The following is a 19035-nucleotide window of genomic DNA, read 5'->3' as shown; positions in this document are numbered from 1 at the left end:
GGGGGGGGGGGGGGAGAGAAGCTTGAGAAATGGCTCCTAGTACAGTTTTGCTCCTCACACAAAACAGACAGAACACAGACATTTATAAAGACAGGATATAGACATTTATAAAGACTTTAGGATCAGCTGTTAATTTGAAAGCATAAAGGAAATCAACTAGGTGTGACGGTTGCCTCTGTTACCTCTTCACTTGAGAATCATAAATCATAAAATCATAAATTCACTGACAGTCAACTTGGGCTGCAGAGTGAATTTGAGGCTAGCCTCAAAATACAAAATCAAACAAACATTCTACAACTGGAGCAATCATGGCCACGTGCATTCTCTTGAATTAGTTTAAACCATCTTACCTGCGTAAAGAGTATGAACTGAGCGAACTGCCAGGGAAGCATAAAGGCCACATTGGAGAGACAGAGTGCTAGGTAGTGTTTTCTGTGGACGGTGGAGGTCCTTGACGGAGGGAAGCAACACCAGTAAGTTCTGCTGTGAAGACAGCCGGTAACTCAAAAACAACACAGCCCTTGCTGACCACAGAAACCTAACTCATCTCCTTACCTTTTATGTAACACAACAAAATTCAATTTTGGAAATCAACTTGCCAAAATTATTTAAAATGCTTGAACAATAGAAAGATTAAATAAAACAAAATTAGATATTTAGAAAGAGTATTGAGCAATTTTTTTCAGTAAACTTAATTATTTAAATACAACTTTAGTTCCTTATTTAAAAAAATGTTCACCATTCAATTTTAATCCTCCAGGCAGGAGACAGGACCTGACTCTGATCCTGTGTTCCTCAGGGTGTCCCCAGGACACAGAGAAGTCCTTCCCACACTGGTCACTCACATGATTCAGAAAATAGTGAGGAGATGCACACATTCTGTCAGGGAGTGCACCAATACTTGTGGGGGACTGCAGGGAAGTTCTTAAAACTGCAAAGCTGTTGCAGCTGGCATTTGAGTTGTGTGTTTTGCAACAGAGCAACTGTGGGAGCCAACTCTTTACACAAAGAAAGTGGAACATCTCTTAGAATATGAAAAAGATAAACATGTGTGAAGAACAAAGCTGATCTGCAGTTGCAGCTTTATATTTTGCACAATCTGGGGTGGGAGGGATCTTTATTTTCAAGTCCCATGTCCCAAACAAAGCACAAAGTCCATCTGAGCATTCCTGCATTTATTCAGACAAAACTGGTTTTTGTTAAATAGAGTACATGCCTTCAAGGTCAAGATCTTAAATGTCCCAACTAACACATTTTACTGTATGACTCCCCTAACCCCCAATTAGCCAGGCTAATATTACTTCAAATGAACAATTCTTCTGGGAAATGAGAGGGTAGCAACTTTCTCTATAATTTTTCTAAGTACACAATGTAAGGAATGATTCCAGAAACCTGAACTGGGAACAGATTCCCAAAGCCATATTCAAGGTTTAATTGCTGGCACACCAGGGGGCAGCCTACTCTCCAGATCTGCGGGGAGCTCAGGATGTATGCGCCATCTTTATTCAATCAGCTAGCAAATGTTGCCTCAATCATAGACTGTGCCAAGTAGTCTATGGCTAAAGATTCAATTTCGGTATAATTCCTGCATCTATGGGTACTTTTAAATACATAATGCACAACTTTAGGAAGAAGGGCAGGAAGGAGCAAAGATTTCCATATGAGGCAGAGGATGCCAGAGCTTAGTAACTGTTAGAAGACATAATGATCACGATTTCATTCAGTAGCAACTTTCACTAACGTTCTACGAACTCTATTCCTATAACAAAGTTATTTATTGTATTCTACTCTTCTTACTTCTCCAGACCTCTTACATTTCTAAAATGCTTAAAACTTAATTCACCAAAGAGTGTGTCCAAGACAATATGAAACTAGCTGAACTACAAGAAACATCATTCAGAAGTTGATTATATATTACACATATGTACAACATTCATATACCCATCCATGAATGTGTGTGTGTGTGTTTGCTCTTTGGTACTATAAAATTTACACCTTCCCAAATCCATGTGTACATGGGTCCCCTTTTCATGGCACTATGTCAATCTTCTTTCAAAGACTGTTTGGGAAACAAAGAATTGGAGTGATGGAGGAAGGTCATTGGTTAAATAAAGAAACTGCCTTGGCCCTGACAGGTTAAAGTTTAGATAGGCGGAGTAAACAGAATAGAATGCTGGGAGGAAGAGGAAGTGAGCTCAGACACCATGTAGCTCTCTCCAGGGCAGAGGTGATGAAGCAAGCCACCAGTTCAGACATGCTGAATCTTTCCCGGTAAGCACACCTAGTGTTGCTACACAGATTATTAGAAATGGGCTAAATTAATATGTGAGAATTAGCCTAGAAGAGGCTGGATATAATGGGCCAAGCAGTGTTTAAATGAATACAATTTGTGTGTTGTTATTTCTGGTGTAAAGCTAGCCATGCGGGAGCTGGGCAGGACAAAAGGCAGGCCCGCAGCTCCTACAACACTGGAGTATGTTAGCTTTGAGGAATCAAGTACTTATTTGTCAAAAGCATTTGAGTGGGGCTGGACACACGGCTTTTGCAGAGGACCAATGTTCAATTCCCAGCTCTCACATGGATCCTCTTTTCAGACCCTCTCCTCTGGCCTCTGTGGGCACCAGGCTTGTATAAAGTGAACATGCCACACATGAAGGCAAGATATTTCTTCACACAAATGAAAACTAAATAAATATTTCTTTTAATTATTAATTATTATTTAGAACCTGTAGCCTAACATTTTCATGTTAAAAAAGCTTACAAATTTATGTTGTAATTATCTTATTACTCAATTCATTTTTGAATAGCTGTAAAACATAGTTTAAATTAGCTAATTATGACTTAGGTAAAAGCAAATCTTAAGAAAAATAACACAACTTATTTAGCTTTGTTTTACAACAGAAATTACCTGAGTATAGTAGTTAAAACATACATCTGAAGTACAAGGAATGGATATGAAAAACTTTCCCGGAGAGGTGGTGTCCACATTACACGGGTGGCCTGAAACCATAAAACATGCAGTTTGCATTATTTTCCATTAAAGTAAACGTTACTCACTTACAACTCAGGGATTGGCTTACTTTCAAAGTTTTAACACTGGGCTCGTTAGATTATATTTCTCACTGACTGGAATAGCTTTTGGTCCTTTGACATCCTCTCTCATGGCCATTAAGGGGAGCCCTATTACTGTCAAATTCAGAAACAAGTAAACACTATATTAAATCACACACAATACAGCCAAAGGACCAACAAATACACAGGGATATGCGTGATAGGCGCTGTGAGGACCACTGGCTCAGAGTGCACTGCAACTGGAGCCTGGCATTTGGGGCTTTGAGGTACATGATCTGGCTAGGAAACCATGTTAATCAAAAACATAGAGCACTTGCAAAACTCAGGAGTCCATACACATTAAGTTCCAACTAATATAGATATACATAATCAGAGGTCAATTGAATCTGAGTTAATCAAATATACTCTACATGAGTCAAATTTTTAAAAACAGTTGAAAGCACTAAGAACTGCTGGTAATGAACACAGTGACAATATTAAACTTGAATATACATATTTAGATTGCCTTAAGACACATGGATCAGCATTTTCTGTATAAAATTTTCTATCAGAAGCCCTAAACTTATAGAAAGAATCTGAGTTTTTATCATTTGGCTAGAGTCTGACTGCTTTATTAAGAGTCTCCAAAAAAATTATAATTATAAACTTGTGAACTTTGAAACGAGTAATGGTTTTATTCTAACTTAAACTCAGTCCACCAAAGCCTGCACACCCAAATAAAATGTTTTTCTTTGTTCCAACAGATGAATTACAAGGCATTTGTCTTCACTGAATATCATATATTTAAAGCATTTTATGTGTGACTTTGTCTCTTCCTCTATCTAAGCGATCTTTAAATTGGCCCACTATAACAGCAGATAAGAACACCCACTGCATGTCACCTGAGCCACTGCATAACACATCTGATTCCAAACATTAATAGATTCTGTCTTCTTACCACACATTCAACACCTAATACATAACCTAGAACATGGATCATACTCACAATGAATCTATCATGTCATAAATTGTTTTTAGGAGCACCTTACAGCCAATTATATTTGGGATGGCTTACGGAAAAGGAAGAATAATTCAGTAGAAGTGGCAATGGAACGAGGCAGCTACTGAATGAACTGTGTGCCTGTTGTCAGGCCAACACCATTCTAATCACTGAGAAGAGCAAAGGCGTAAAATTTCAATTATGGGAGATGAACAAGTTCTGTAGATAGGATGCCCTCAACATTTTGTTAAGTTTGGGGACTGGGCAGATGGATATGGAGGCAAGAGGATTGGTGTTTAATTGCTAGTAACCACATGGTGGCTCATAACTGCCTGTACCTCTAGCGTGTGCACGCATGCACACACACACACACACACACAATCTTTAAAAATACTGTATTGTAGGATAAAAAACCAATTTGTTAAGAGAGTGGGTATTTTGCTAAGTGTTCTTACCATTAAGAAAACACTTTTCAAAGCCAGACATGGTGTACAGGCAATGTAATTCTAGCCCTTAGGAGGCTGAGACAGGAGAATCAAAAGTGTTAAAGCAAGACTAGCAGACACAGGGAGACCCTGTCTGAAAAGGAGAAAGGGGCAGGTTTATATTTCAGAAAGACAGGAAACTGAGGTTTTAGAATCAGAACAACACAGATTAGGTAGCCTATCTTCACGTTGAAATCTTGAGTAAATAATATAATTCTCTCAATTTCAATTTCATAACCCATATGATGAAGATAACATCCAAACACCAGACGTCTAATAGACAATGAATGATATGTATAAAGTGACTGGTTCAGGGAGTACAATGTTGTCATTTGTCCACAAAACATATGTATGTAAATATGCACTAAAATATTGATGGATCACCTGTTTTAAATTGTACCGATTTACAATTTTAGATTAGTAATTAACATATCAATTTACAAAATAAAGTACTTTAAGATCTCACAGTCACAACACAATGCAATCATAGTAGTTTAGTGATTATATATTCTTGTTCATACAAGCCACTCTATGTTTCAAAAAGGTTGAATAGAAAACTGACCTCTCCGTGATTGAAAAAGTAGCACACCACTGTAATCAGACCTCCTAGTTGACTCCCGCTGTAAAAATAATAAAGTACACAGTCATAGCATGCAACATATAGGCTCTTCCCACAAAATTATATCACAATTAAAACCATAATTTTCTATGTTTAAAACATGAATAACTAAGTCATAAAACCACAAATATTTCCCCAAAGCCTGTGTAGTTGGCTTTTTAATCCTGGCTGTATAAAAACACAAAGTTCACATGAATACAATCTCAGTTTTACAATTACATCAAAATATTTTCTAAATAAACCATGACCAAAAATAATTTTAAACACACAGCCCAGTCCTTTGGTCTGTATGCCGTTCTGTCAATAATGTAAATGGGCCAATTGTGTCTTTGGAAATTAGGCTTAAGCGACTGAGGATTAAAGCCAAAAGACTAACCGCTTCACTTCGCAGAAACTCATGACCGTTTGATTGACTGCAATGACTCTGATGGAGCCACACTGTAGACTCTACACAGCAGACCTACAGGGCCTAATAATCATCACAGACTCTCAGATCCATGTTGTATGGGGGTTTTTGTCTTGTACATTTATCCACGGCCCATATCCCAGGCCTCTATATTATAAACATGAAGCCTGCAGACTCTATATATGCCTACTCCTCACTGTTTGCTTAGTTTAAAATACAATAAATATTGGTGAAATGAAAAGAGGATTAAAGAATGAGATGAAAAATAAAAACAAAAACAGCAAGCTGTGGTAGCAGCCCTGAGCACTGTGTACAGGTAATAAGGTAATAAACTACGGAAGAGCTGAGTGAGGAGTGAAATGATGTTATAAGTTGTTGTCAGCTTCCTTACATTGACCAGAAGGGAAGCGTAACAATTCATTGTGATTTTACTTTAGAAATTTTTTTTAGTTAGCTTACAACATAATAGTTTTATTATAAAATTTTCATATATATATATACATATCTCTATGTATATATACATATATGTATATACAATTTTACCTTGGACATATTAAACCCATTATATTCTTCAGTTCCTTTCCCACTTTGCATTCTTTTTGGTCTACCTTCTCTTTACTTTCTCATATATATATACATATATATATATCATATATAAAATATATATAGTTAATTTCTAACCTACATTACATAAACTATTATATCTCTATAAAAATCTAGATTTGGATAATCATATATGCATGCATTCCCCATTACACTTATTTATTTTTACTTTAAATGTGGGAATATTTCCCTGCCTGTATATGAATGTATGTGCACCTTGTGAGTGCATGCCTTGTACCCAAGGAATCCAGGAGAGAATGCCATTCCCTCTGGAACTAGGATTACAGATGGTTGTGACCTGCCATGAGGATGCTGGAATATGAACACTGGTCATCTGCAAGGACAGCAAGTGCTCTTAATCACTGAACAATCCCACCCGTTGATCACTCTTGTCCCCTATCCACACACCCCTTAGTCCCCTGTCCTCCAATAACACCCACTGATCACTCTTGTTCCCATCCCCACACCCGTTAGTCCTGGCAACCCCACCCATTGATCACTCTTGTCCCCTATCCCCACACCCGTTAGTCCCTTGTCCTCCAATAACAGTAGTCCTTCCAATTTCATGGCTCAGCCTATATATTTTTAAATCTAGATTAAATCTACTTATAAAAGAAAACATGGCATTTGTCTTTATTGGTTTTTTTGCTTAATTATGATACTCTCCAGCTCCATACATTTTATTGTGGGTGAAATAATTTTGTTTTTATTTATAGCTGGATAAAGCCATTGTATATATCTACCATGTCTCCTCTGAGACTTTTAAATTTTTATTTAGATTAGCAAACAAATGAGTTTTATTAAAGCATATTCCTACAAATGTACCATTAATTTATTCTCTCCCCTACTTGCTTTGCTTGTGACGATGATTTTGCCTTAATTTTTAATGAGAAAGGTTAACTCATTTGGCTCTTCTAAGGAGCAATGGGGAGTGGGGGAATAATATGTGACTGTCATAATTAACTTTATGACCTGCAACTAGGCACATTTACACTTCAAACAAAATTGTGGTACTATTATCAATAAAGACCAGCTAATTAATGTGTCTTCTACAAATGATATTAAAAAATTTTGATAGTTTTTGAAACCTCACGTCAAAAAGAACAAAATTGGAAGCAACATTCTGCTATATAATGTTGTCATGATTTACACATGAACTGGAGTGATGTGGGATTCCCCTCTGTATGCTGTGAATATAGTTTATTACCATTGGTTAATAAAGAAGCTGCTTTGACCTATAGCAGGGCAGAATATAGCAAAGCAGGAAATCCTAGCAGAGATAGGGCAAAGAAGATGGAGTTAGGGAGACCCATGTAGCTACCAAAGGAGAAAGATGCTGGAACATTAGCGGTAAGCCACAACCCATGGTAATACATAGATTAATAGAAATGGATTAATTTAAGATGTAAGAGATAGCTAGAAATATGCCTGAGCCATTGGTCAAACAGTGTTGTAATTAATATAGTTTCTGTCTGATAATTCATTCCAGGCAGGCAAAAGCCAACCTGCAGTCTCTTCTTACACTAGAGTTATCTTCACTAACATTTTTGTTAGTAAGTCTTAGTTTTCAAAGATCCCCCAAAGGGTAAAATAGAGACCTGTAGAGTGTTTTTCAGTGGAATCTCATTTTCTCTTTGTGTGGCATTGGTTATGGAAAATCAAATCTACGAAATTCCTTTTGCCCAGTCAGTTGGCTTCCTCAAGCTTCCTTTTCATTTAGTCACAGGTATCAACCAGTCTTTATAGGCTCACTCTCTCTGCTAGTCTTTACTAGTCTTACCTCAGATAGGTACCATATATGAAGAACAATCCCATCATTAGTCCATTTAAAATAAAAATTACACCAACATAAAAGCAAGCTGGGTCTCCCAATCCTTTAAAAAAAGACACAGATTGATTAGTATTTAAGGAGCAAAATTATTTCAGTGCATTATACTCAAGAACTCATAAATCTGCCAAAAGCATTTGCTTTCATGATTCTTCTTAAAACTACAATCCTCTTTACCTCCATAGAGGATGGTACTGTTTGCTGTCTTCACACAGCCCCAACCCCTACAACATATATTTGGTTACATTAATACTTTCCCCTAATGGCCTGCTTCTATAATTTAATGGTATGTTGGGGTTCACATAATTGAAGTGATAACGCTACAGTTTAGTGTGGGGGACTTTCTGCAGAGCCACTTGAAGTCCCTGGAGCCCTGATTATTTTGTGTTTTCTAGGCTCTTGAGGAGTGGCATACAGTTCCTAACGTCTGGAAAAGCCTTAGTCTCTGTGATATGATCTAATCACTTCATCTGTTATGGTGTGGACAGAACGCTAGCATATCTGATACATGTAGTTGCATTTGTATGTGCATAACTTTCTGTGTGTTTTATACTCGTTGATTTACACAGTTCTCAGGCCAGGTTTGAGATTAACTGGTATAAAGGATTTTTGTATTTGAGAAAACAATATGAAAAACCTAAATAATTTCCAAAGTTAATGCTGCTCTATCTGCTGGGAGGTGGGTCCTGTGACCTTGCTTGCTCTGGTTCATTAACCCTTTCATCCCAAGACCACATGGCCTCTGTCACATGCTCTCTCTACTTCCAGATACCATCCATGCACAGTCGGTGTCAAATCTATATCCAGAATGATCTTTTTCCTATTTCTATGCTTCTACAGCTATGTACCCACTGATTATTTCCAGCTCTGGGTCTTTCAGTTACCTTGAACCAATACATGAAGGGAAACAACATCTATACTAGCTACTTTTCATTCTCTGTCAGTCCAAAGACTCAAGCTAGAAGCCAGTAGTATGATTCTTCACTCTCCTTCTCACCGAGACATGCTGCTTCCAAAATCCATACATTTATAGTGATCTTTCTCATGAACTGACCGAGAGGATATCAGTCATCTACCTGACCACATGGAAGCCACCACTGCCCTTACAAACGTGCTTTTCCCGCAGCTTGCAGTGATGCTTCAGGATGTAGATCTGTTACAGCACATCCGAAGATAAGAGGCAAGTAAGTCCCCAGCCAGTACATGGTCCAGTGTGCTCTGTCCTTGATTACATTCCCAGCGTATGAACCTTTGTAGTATAGTATTCACTATGGTTATAACTGCTAACAGCGTGTTAATAGTATAAGCTCTCAGAGTTTAAGACCCATGTCTCTCCACTCTTCTGTGCACTCCAAGTACCAAACACCAGCCTGCTTTGATTGGGAACTTAATATATACACCACACATCTTCAAGGTGATGACTTTTACCCTCAGAAAAGCTGATGATGGACACACTACAAAGTCTAGTGTTTGATGAGCCATAATTTCCATTCCTGTATGTTGCCAAATTCAAGAAGTATTTCACTCCTTAAACATTCTCCACCAGTGTCACCTTAGGCTTTTAAGGAAATCAATTTTTAAAAAGTACAGGAAATTCAATGTTTTTAATATGCCAAGAATTAAATAAATGTAGTAAGTAGCAATATTGTGGAAAATAGTCATGTGTGAAGATATTATAAGCACTTTGTGTTAGATCCATGTTTCTATGTGGCTATCAACAGTCTCATAAGGCATGTGGCAAACTGTTACATGATTCCAACGGAGTTTGATTTTTTTGTTTCTCCATTTCTGTTTGTTTTGTTTTGGGAGAGATGCCAATATAGAAGATATTCAGGGTGAGTTCCATTAAAATTCCTCTTATAGTGTGAACAAGGGTAAAGCAATATTTATAATAGCTTATTATTAGCATTAACTAATCTATAACTATTAAGTATGTATTTGACCCTTTGCCCCCCAAATGTATGTACTAACATTGCCCCAAATATTCTTTGTACCATCTCATTCTGAAACAAACTCTTACTCAAAAGTGCCTTATGTTGGGATATATCGATGCTCAAGTTAAATTTCCAGTTTATACTTAGGGATTTGGCCTTCTCGTAAAATAACTATTAGGTGTGAAATACTTATTGTGGTGGGTCATTTCTTTACTGTCTTAAATAAAATTGATCACAGTTTATTGTAAATATTGAAATGTGTCACAACATCAGATGTCTACGAAAACACCAGTGAGCATAGGACACATGCCTTCACAGCTCTGCACTTCACTAAGAGGCTCTATTCTGGTGACATTCCAGCAGGTCTTAGTTTCCAACCCAAATAAATCCATTGTTCCCACAATTGTGCGATACCAGTAGGCTATGATTACCTATAAAAGAGAAGATGGAAGAAAACATATTCTGATTACAAAGACAGATTTTCTAAAATGCTACTCCTTGATGGTTGCTTTAACATTATAAACTTAAGCAAATTTATTTGAGAAAAACTTATATTATTATATTAGTAATATTTATATAGATTAGTCAATTTAATTGTAGTAATATAACCACACAACCAAATATAAGAATATAACTCTGAATTTCTTTATTATTAAGACATATCATTTAAAAAACTGAAGTACAATGGAGTAACAGCTCCAGGGCTCATTAAAAACTGGAACAGGGACAAGACTGAAGCAACTGGTTCTTTTCAACCCAAAACCTACATTTGAAAGTTCTGAAGCAAGAAAGGGAACTAAAAACAGAGAAAAATAAAATAACACAAAATGCTCTCTCTGGGATTTTTAACTAGGTGAATTTTTGATAAAAGGTATGAGAATTGTTGGTAGAAAGTAAAAAAAGAATTTCAAAAAAGAAACACATGGATCTGACACTTAATGCTGGGAGTCACCTTGTCATCTCTTTGGCACTGACAGCATGTAGCTACACTTACTCAATGACACACAACTCTGAACAACCTCACAATGTTCTTTCTCAGTCCAAACTATAGATTTATACTTTTGTATTTTAAAAATTACACACTGTTAAAATTTTAACATTTTTATTCTTGTGACTTTCTCCATGCCTGTACAAAAAATACCACATTATATGTATATGCTAAATCTAGAATTATATTTCTCTTGGTATGAACTTTGACATAGTAAGGAAAGCAAAGCTTTGGAGTCAAACTTAACTCAAACTCTGTCTCTGGGGCTGGAGAGATATCTCAGTGGTTAAGAAAACACACTGATTTTCCAGAGAACTACAGTTCCATTCCCAGTACCCATGGTAGTTAACTAACAATCACCTATAATTCCATCTACAGGGGATCCGATGCCCCCTCCTGAACTCTATGGGCACTTTCACTCACACATGTATAAACCATACACTTACACATAATTAAAAATAAAATAAATCTGATTTTAAAAACTATTCTCACTCTGCATTTTGTAATTTCCATGTTTCTGAGTGAACTTTCAGCCTCAAAACATCAGCTCGTCTTTCAAGTGAACTTAATAGTAACCATTTTTAACCATGAAAGGAGTGAGAGAACTTCTGTGTAAAAGGCTGGCATAGAATAAGCATGAAGTATATTTAATCTTCTCAAAAAAGTTCTAAACTTACATTTTTAACCCACAGATTAGATTTTGACGATATAAACACAGAAAGCGGAACACACAAAACTGTGATATTGTGTAGTCATCAGTTAACTTAGGCCTTCCACATTTTTCATCATCTCAAGATGGAAATACAAGACAGAACAAACCCCCGGCTTCAGGTCTTGACAATGCCATCATGTTTTAACAAGCAATTTATCACATTTTCACAATGACTTTTAAGGCATCAAGGAGGAAACTAAAAATACAGTAAACCTTCAATAAGGCTATGAGGATCTTTGCAGCAAGCCCATGTGAGTGTTTCACAGGTAGCCTCACACTAACCCATATAACACTAAGCTGTTAACTAAGACATACATACATCTCACAAGTAGCATCTGCTCTCCTGTATCCCAAAGTCATCACTGCCATGGCATCTGTGGACTAATACATGTATTCCACAATTAGCACTGCTAGTTAGCACTCTATGGTAATTTCAAGTCCCCATATCTGAAGCCAGATTCCTTGGTACACTCCAAGGAAGCCCTCCTCTTCCCCTGCCCATCAGAGCTCTAAGACTGTCAGTTGGAGATCTACATTAAATGCTTGCACACCATGCTGGTAAATCTCACCTTTGTCTCTCTCTGCACTCTAACTTCAATTTCTGAGGAACTTCAGGGAAAATCTTTTAGCTCCATAAAAGCCCCTTCATGTGTTCAAAGCTTCATCTTGGCTCAGCTGAGCATTGATGACTTCTATACCCCAACAGCACATCACCACTGAGTGGCCCCAAGACTGAATCACAAGCACAAACCCAGAAGATTCAAATCTTCTAAGTTGAGTGGCAGTCAGTAAGGATCCAAATACCCACCCAACAATGGCAGCACAGATATCCATACCAAATGACCCAGGCAATGGCCTAATCACAGATGCCCAATTCCTATTGTGGAAACACAACACAAAGAACCAATACAGTATTCCCGTAGTCATTTTCTTTGAGAAAAACAATTTAGAAGACCCACAGTACAATAAACACAAAGCATCTGTTATAAATATGCGCAAAGAATTCAAAGGGAGTATGAATAAACACCTAAATGAAAACCAATACAACACAAACAGTTGAATAGAACAAGACAATTTTAGATATGAAAGATAGGATTCAATGAAGATTCTGCTTTATTATTTTTATTGTTTTAGAATTTCATACATGTATATAATTTGTTTTGAGAAAATTCACTTCCCATTCTCACTCTTCTGATTCCTTCCCTTTTCTCAACACCTCTCCCACCCTACCAACCTCGTGTGCTCTTTTTTAAAACCCACTCAGATCACTTGCTGATTCTAGTTTTCAATAAATCTAATTTATCACATAAATGGACTCAACAACAGTAACCACATGGCATTTCACAGATTCAGAAAAAGCCATTGACAAACTTCAAAAGCCCTCAAGCAAGCACCATGAAGGCTTCCAAAGGAAGGAGGCAACCAATGTTTCTACCCAGTTATGATGCCTAAGAACCAAGCATATCAATAACCAAAATGACATGACAACTCTAAGGGTGCTGTAGTATCACTCGCATTTCAGTGGTAACCAACAGCTCTCTAATTGGACTTAAAGCTGCTCAACAGGAAGGAAATCATGCCTAGCACTGAAAATTCGGGTAACTACTTAGTGCTAATGAAGTCATGGATATTGGGTGAGAGCCTACAACCACTACTTTAATAAAAACCAGCATAATCCCTAATGATGATTTGTCTTTATAACCACAGATATATGTCGTCTTCACCCCTCATCAAGGAACCTTCTCTTTGCAAAGGAAGGAGACCTATAGAAAACCATAACCATTCAAAATGCAGATCCTAAAGGATCTATCTTTAAAACCTTACCATACCCTAAGGCTCTGGGAACATTGTAGTAAAGGGAAACAGAAAGATTGTAAGAGCCACGAGATCAGGGAGATTGTTATGGTGATGTGGGAGTGTCATATCAATCTGTTGATTTCATTGGTTGAGCAATAAAGAAACTGCTTGGCTGGCCCTGATAGGTTAAAGCATAGGTGGGAGGAGTAAACAGAATAGAATTCTGGGAGGAAGAGGAAGTGAGCTCAGACCCAATAGCTCTGCTCTCTGGAGCAGAGATGCCATGTCAGCTCTCCCGGGTAGACTCGACAGCTCTGCTCTGGAGCAGAGACACCATGCTCCACTCTCCCGATAGCTCTGCTCTCTGAGGCACACGCGATGAAGCTCCGACCCAAGATGGACATAGGTTAGAATCTTCCCGGTAAGCACACCTTGGGGTGCTTACACGCATTATTAGAAATGGGCTAAATTAATATATGAGAATTATCCTAGAAGAGGCTAAATAGAAATGGGCCAAGCAGATCTTAAATGAATACAGTTTGTGTGTTATTTCGGGCATAAGCTAGCCAAGCGGCTGGGGTGCTGGGGACGCAGCCCCACCGCCGCTCCTTATTTCAACATTGTAGAGATTATGTCTCATAGTGAAGTCATAAATTACATCCATAAGAGCACTAACATAACTGCCCAAACATGAGCTAAACAAAGTAATAGCAATAGACATACCAAAGTGGATGTGAGAAGGCTCAGGAGGCCTCAACCTATACAACTAAGGAATGTTGAGAGTGGAAGGAAAAGTCTTTCCCAGGAACAAGCACACCAACTACTTATCCAATACCAAACAGTTAAAAGTCATACATCCAAGTAACATTATATAGACTTCATAGGTTATATTTAGGATTATATGTGTGTGTGTGTGTGTGTGTGTGTGTGCGTGTGCATGTGTGTGCTGTGGGAGAATTGTCTGTATTCTGTCAATCATATTATAAATAAACACTGATTGGACAGGCAGGAAATATAGGTGAGAAAACCAGACAAGAAGTAGAAATGATGTAATAAGAACAGAAGAATTCTGGGAAGGAGGAAGTTGATTCCTCTCTCTCCTGCCCTGAGCACCGAAGCAGCAGGAGGTGATCTGCTCCACTGAAAAAGGTACTGATCCACATGGCTAACATAGATCAGAAAAATGGGTTAATCAAGATGTGAGAGTTAGCCAGTGAGAGGCTAGAGCTAATGGCCCAATCAGCTTATAATTTATGGAGACCTATGTGTGATTTTTTGGGGGCTAAACAGTTGTGGGGTACCGGGCGGGACAAAACCCCCAACAACAAGCAGGCCCCCTTCATGATACATGTGTGCATACACATATGTGCACATATATGTATGCAATAACAATAAAAGAGGATATGAATTTGAAAGAGAAAAAGGAGAGGTATGTGGGAGTGTTTGAAGGACAGAAAGGGAAAGAAGAAATACAATTATATTATTATCTCAAAAATAAATAAAAAGATACCCAGGCCACCTCCACTGCATGCTGTGGCATGGGCTATGATGAACAAATATGTGATGGAGAAGTGGAAAAGATAGAAAAAAGGAATGGTGCAAACACTGTGGAGACAGGCAGAACTGGAGACATGGTGGCAGTGGCAGGTGAGAGAGAGGGCTGAGGTTGACACGCTGCCATTGCCCAGTAGGGTCAACAAACTAGTGTGCAGCAGTAGCCTGGAGCTTATGCTGACACAGACTCAGCTCCCGAGGCCACCCTGACTCGGAAGCCCCCTTGATCTGGGCAACAATGGATGACTTCTGCCACGGTCCTAGCCATGGCTGGTTCTTATGTTCCAGGTTAGGAGCATGTGGGTTAGAAACATTAGGTAGCAGGAAGAAAGATAAGAATCACAGAGACACAGGATAGTAACAAAAGAGCAATTCAGTGAATGCTGAATGCTAATAAATTCACTAGTGTTTATCTTCCATACATTTTTATACTCCAATACAAAAGGGGGGAAGAAGGCAAAAGACTGCTTTAACATGATACAAAGGACAAGAAGAACAGTTGCTTGCCCCAATACTTGAGACACCAAACCATTAATTCTTGAGAAAAGTGTTTATTGCTTAGAGCAGTTAAACACTCTAGACCAAGTATCCTGCAGGCAGTTGCTCCTTAAGTCAAAGCTCACATTTCAAAAGAAGGCACAGAATTATGCTTGACTTCTCTGACTTTTAGTCAGGGTACAGTGGTTCTATCTCTATTGGCCATCTTAATGTCCAAAACACCAAGCACCATGCCCCTAGGTCTGGGTGTGTAGCAATACTTGTTGTCAACAACCTTGAAAGAGCAAAATACGTTCAAACTCTCTGACCTTCAGATAAGGTGGAATAAGCTTACTTTTTGGGGACTCCACAGATGTCCTTGGGCTTTGCTACCTCAGTGGGCCATCTGGATATGTGTAACATGTATAGCCAGCCACCTCAGGTCATGTTGAGGCTGTGACACTTGCAGCCACTGAGAGCCATGAGTGAGCCAGTGGTCCTGAGAAGGCCAGGGACAGTGTTGATGCCTGTGGTCTGGGCTGCTGCCTGAATATGTGTTAATATTCGAGGACCTTTGTTGAACTGTCACTGTCCCATGCAAGCATGGTATGGACACCCAGGAGAGCTGGTTCTACTCCTCACATATTGCAACATGACTCTTCACAGTTAATGGCTTCTGGGTAAATGGGAAGAAAGACTAACCTTCCCTTGGCGGACTGACTGCTAGGAGTTTGACCATGTCATAGTGAGTGTATGAAAAATTGGTTTTGGGACGTGTGGGGGCGGGAGTGAGTGGTATACATAAAAGGACAGGGAACTGAGGGCAATCAGGGTGCATAATGTAAGATATCCAAATAATCAATTTTTTAAAAAGTAAAATAAGAAATCTTGGAGAGACTAGGGGTACAAGGAACATATCCCAAAAACCTTCAGACAAGCACATGCTGAATAAAGAAAAATTCAAGCCCTTTCCACTAAAATGAGGAAAAAGACAAAAATGTACATAGTCTCTACTTCTGTTCAATATAGTGCTTAAAGTCTTAGTTACAGCAATAAGACAAGAAAAGGTTAAAGGGAGATACAAATAGAAAATAAAACTATCAAATAATCATGTCAAATAAAGTTATCAAAAATAAAGATATCAGAATATCCTTATTTGCAAATTATATGATTCTATACATGAAAAACCCTAAAGATACCAGCTGAAAAGTCCTTGAGCTGATAAATACATTCAGCAAAGTAACAAGATATAAAATTAATACACAAATATTAGTAGTTTTCCTATATACCAAAGATATGCATACTAAGAAAGAAATCAGGATGAAAAACCCCATTCACATTATCCTCAAAAAATATATATATATTGAACCAAATATAACCAAGGAAACAAAAAACTTTACAATAAAAACTTGAAACAGTGAGAAATTTAAGTAGACACTAAAATATGGAAAGACCTCTTATAATCACAGATTGATAGGATTAATGTTATGAAATGGCCATCATAATAAAAGCAATCTGCAGAGTCACTGTGATCCCATGAAAATTCTACTGCATAAAGCTGACCAGAAGGCAAGCCTCTTATAGGCAGGATGCTCCAACAACCCCCATCAATCAGGCCCTCTAATCTATGGAGTCCCACTCTGCCCCCAAACCCACCCATCCCCTGCCACCTCAGTGACTCTTTGAGACACAGACTGTGACTACATAGAGCTGACCAAGAAGTGAAGGAACAACCCCCAAGATGGACAGCCCAGCCTGTAGGTCCTAGGCCCCAGGGCAAAACCTCAGGACTCTCCCAGAAATGCCTCAACTAGACTAGCTTGTCAGTGAGCAAACCTCCTGTAGGCAAACTCCTCCAACACCCCCCATCAGACCCTGTAATCTACAAGTCCCACTCCACTCCTATACCCACCCATCCCGGAGTCCTAAGCAGCTCCCTGAGACAAAAGGCAACTACACAGAGCAGACCAAGAAAGGATCCCTTAGACACAGACACTGACTATAAAGATACGACCAAGAGGCAAAGTCACTGCCTGCACCAATTGGAGGAAGGGACAGGCAGTCATCAATTCAAAAATATTTTCTACAGCCTAAAAAGCAACGTGGCAGCACCAGAAACTAATAGTCCTACAACAGGAAGACTGAAATCCTAACCTAGAAGAAGCATAGGAAAACAACCTTAAATATAACTTTATGAAGATGATAGAGATCCCTAATGAGGAAATGAAAAATTCCCTTGAAGAAATGAAAGAAAAGACAAAAAATTGGAAGAAAACAATAAATCTCTTAAAGAAAGCCAAGAAAACCGAGAAAAAAAACAGGTGAAGCAAACAGTTCAAGAATTGAAAACTGAAATAAAAGGCAACAAAGAAAACACAAACTGACAGAATTCTGGAAATGAAAAATATAAGGAAATGAACAAAAACTATGGATGCAAGCATATCCAATAGAATAAAAGAGATGGAAGACAGAAATTCAGGTATTTAATATATGATAGAGGAAATAGACTCATCAGTAAAAGAAATTGTTAAATATAACAAATTCTTACAAAACTTCTCAGAAATCTGGAACACCGTGAATAATAGAGAAAGATGATGGAGAAGAACTTCAGCTCAAAGACATAGAAAATATATTCAACAAAATCAGAGAAAAATTTCCCAACCTAAGGAAGGCTATTCCTATGAAAGTACAAAATGCATACAGAACACCAAATAGACTGAGCCCAAAAAGCCCTCTTGTGACATAATAATCAAAACACTAAACCATACAGAAAAATAAAGACTATTAAGAGCTGCAAAGGAAAAAGGCTAAGTAAGTAACATATAAAGGTGAACCTATAAGAATTACACCTGACTTTTCAATGGAAATCCTGAAAGCCAGAAGGTCCTAGACAGATGTGCTCCAGAAACTAAGAGACCATGGATGCAAAGCCCATTCTACTATAGCCAGTAAAGTTTCCAATCACCATTGACAGAGAAAATAACATATTTAATGACAAAAGCAGATTAAAACTATAACTATTCACACATACAGTCTTACAGACTTACTAGAAAAAACTCCAACCCAATGAATGTAGCTGCTCTCATGAAAATACAGGCAACAGATAACCCCTCACAAGCAAAACCCAAAGAAGGGAACCACACAAACACTATGACTTGAAAACAAAAACAGGATTTAACAATCACTGGCTATATATACCCAGCAAAGCTTTCTTTCATCATCAATAGAGAAAACAAGATATTCCAAGACAAAAATAGATTTAAACAATACATATACACAAAACCATCTTTACAGAAAGTACTGGAAGGAAAACCTCAACCCAAGGAAGCCAACAACACCCACAATAGCACAGACATCTGATAACCCTCCACCAATACAATTCAAAGAAGGAAAATACACAAACACTACCACCAAAATATAACTGCAGTTAACAACCACTGGTCATTAATATCACTTAATATCAATAGACTCAATTCACCTATAAGAAGGCAGAGGTTAGGAGAATAGATACAAAAACAGGATCCAGCATTCTGCTGTTTACAAGAAACCCACCTCAACCTCAAAGACACACTACCTCAAGA

At 38.1% G+C, this 19035-nt stretch overlaps 1 protein-coding gene across 1 annotated transcript in view; it reads right to left on the bottom strand.

The window, feature by feature from the left end:
* Nucleotides 1–19035, bottom strand: part of Dpy19l2 (dpy-19 like 2) — a 137898-nt gene that overhangs the window by 69364 nt on the left and 49499 nt on the right. Inside the window, exons 5-9 of the mRNA XM_050124888.1 lie at nucleotides 10237–10357; nucleotides 7945–8038; nucleotides 5099–5156; nucleotides 2909–3000; nucleotides 351–450 (exon numbers count right to left, since the gene is read on the bottom strand). Of these exons, the coding sequence (XP_049980845.1) occupies nucleotides 351–450; nucleotides 2909–3000; nucleotides 5099–5156; nucleotides 7945–8038; nucleotides 10237–10357 (465 nt within the window). The remainder of the gene's footprint in view (nucleotides 1–350; nucleotides 451–2908; nucleotides 3001–5098; nucleotides 5157–7944; nucleotides 8039–10236; nucleotides 10358–19035) is intronic.

This window comes from Alexandromys fortis, unplaced genomic scaffold (genome assembly GCF_014885135.2).
Source record: "Alexandromys fortis isolate MF-2015 unplaced genomic scaffold, M_Fortis_MF-2015_v1.1 scaffold_204, whole genome shotgun sequence".
Lineage (NCBI taxonomy): Eukaryota > Metazoa > Chordata > Mammalia > Rodentia > Cricetidae > Alexandromys > Alexandromys fortis.
Note: the sequence above shows the minus strand (reverse complement) of the source record. Positions and strands in the feature narration are given on the sequence as shown.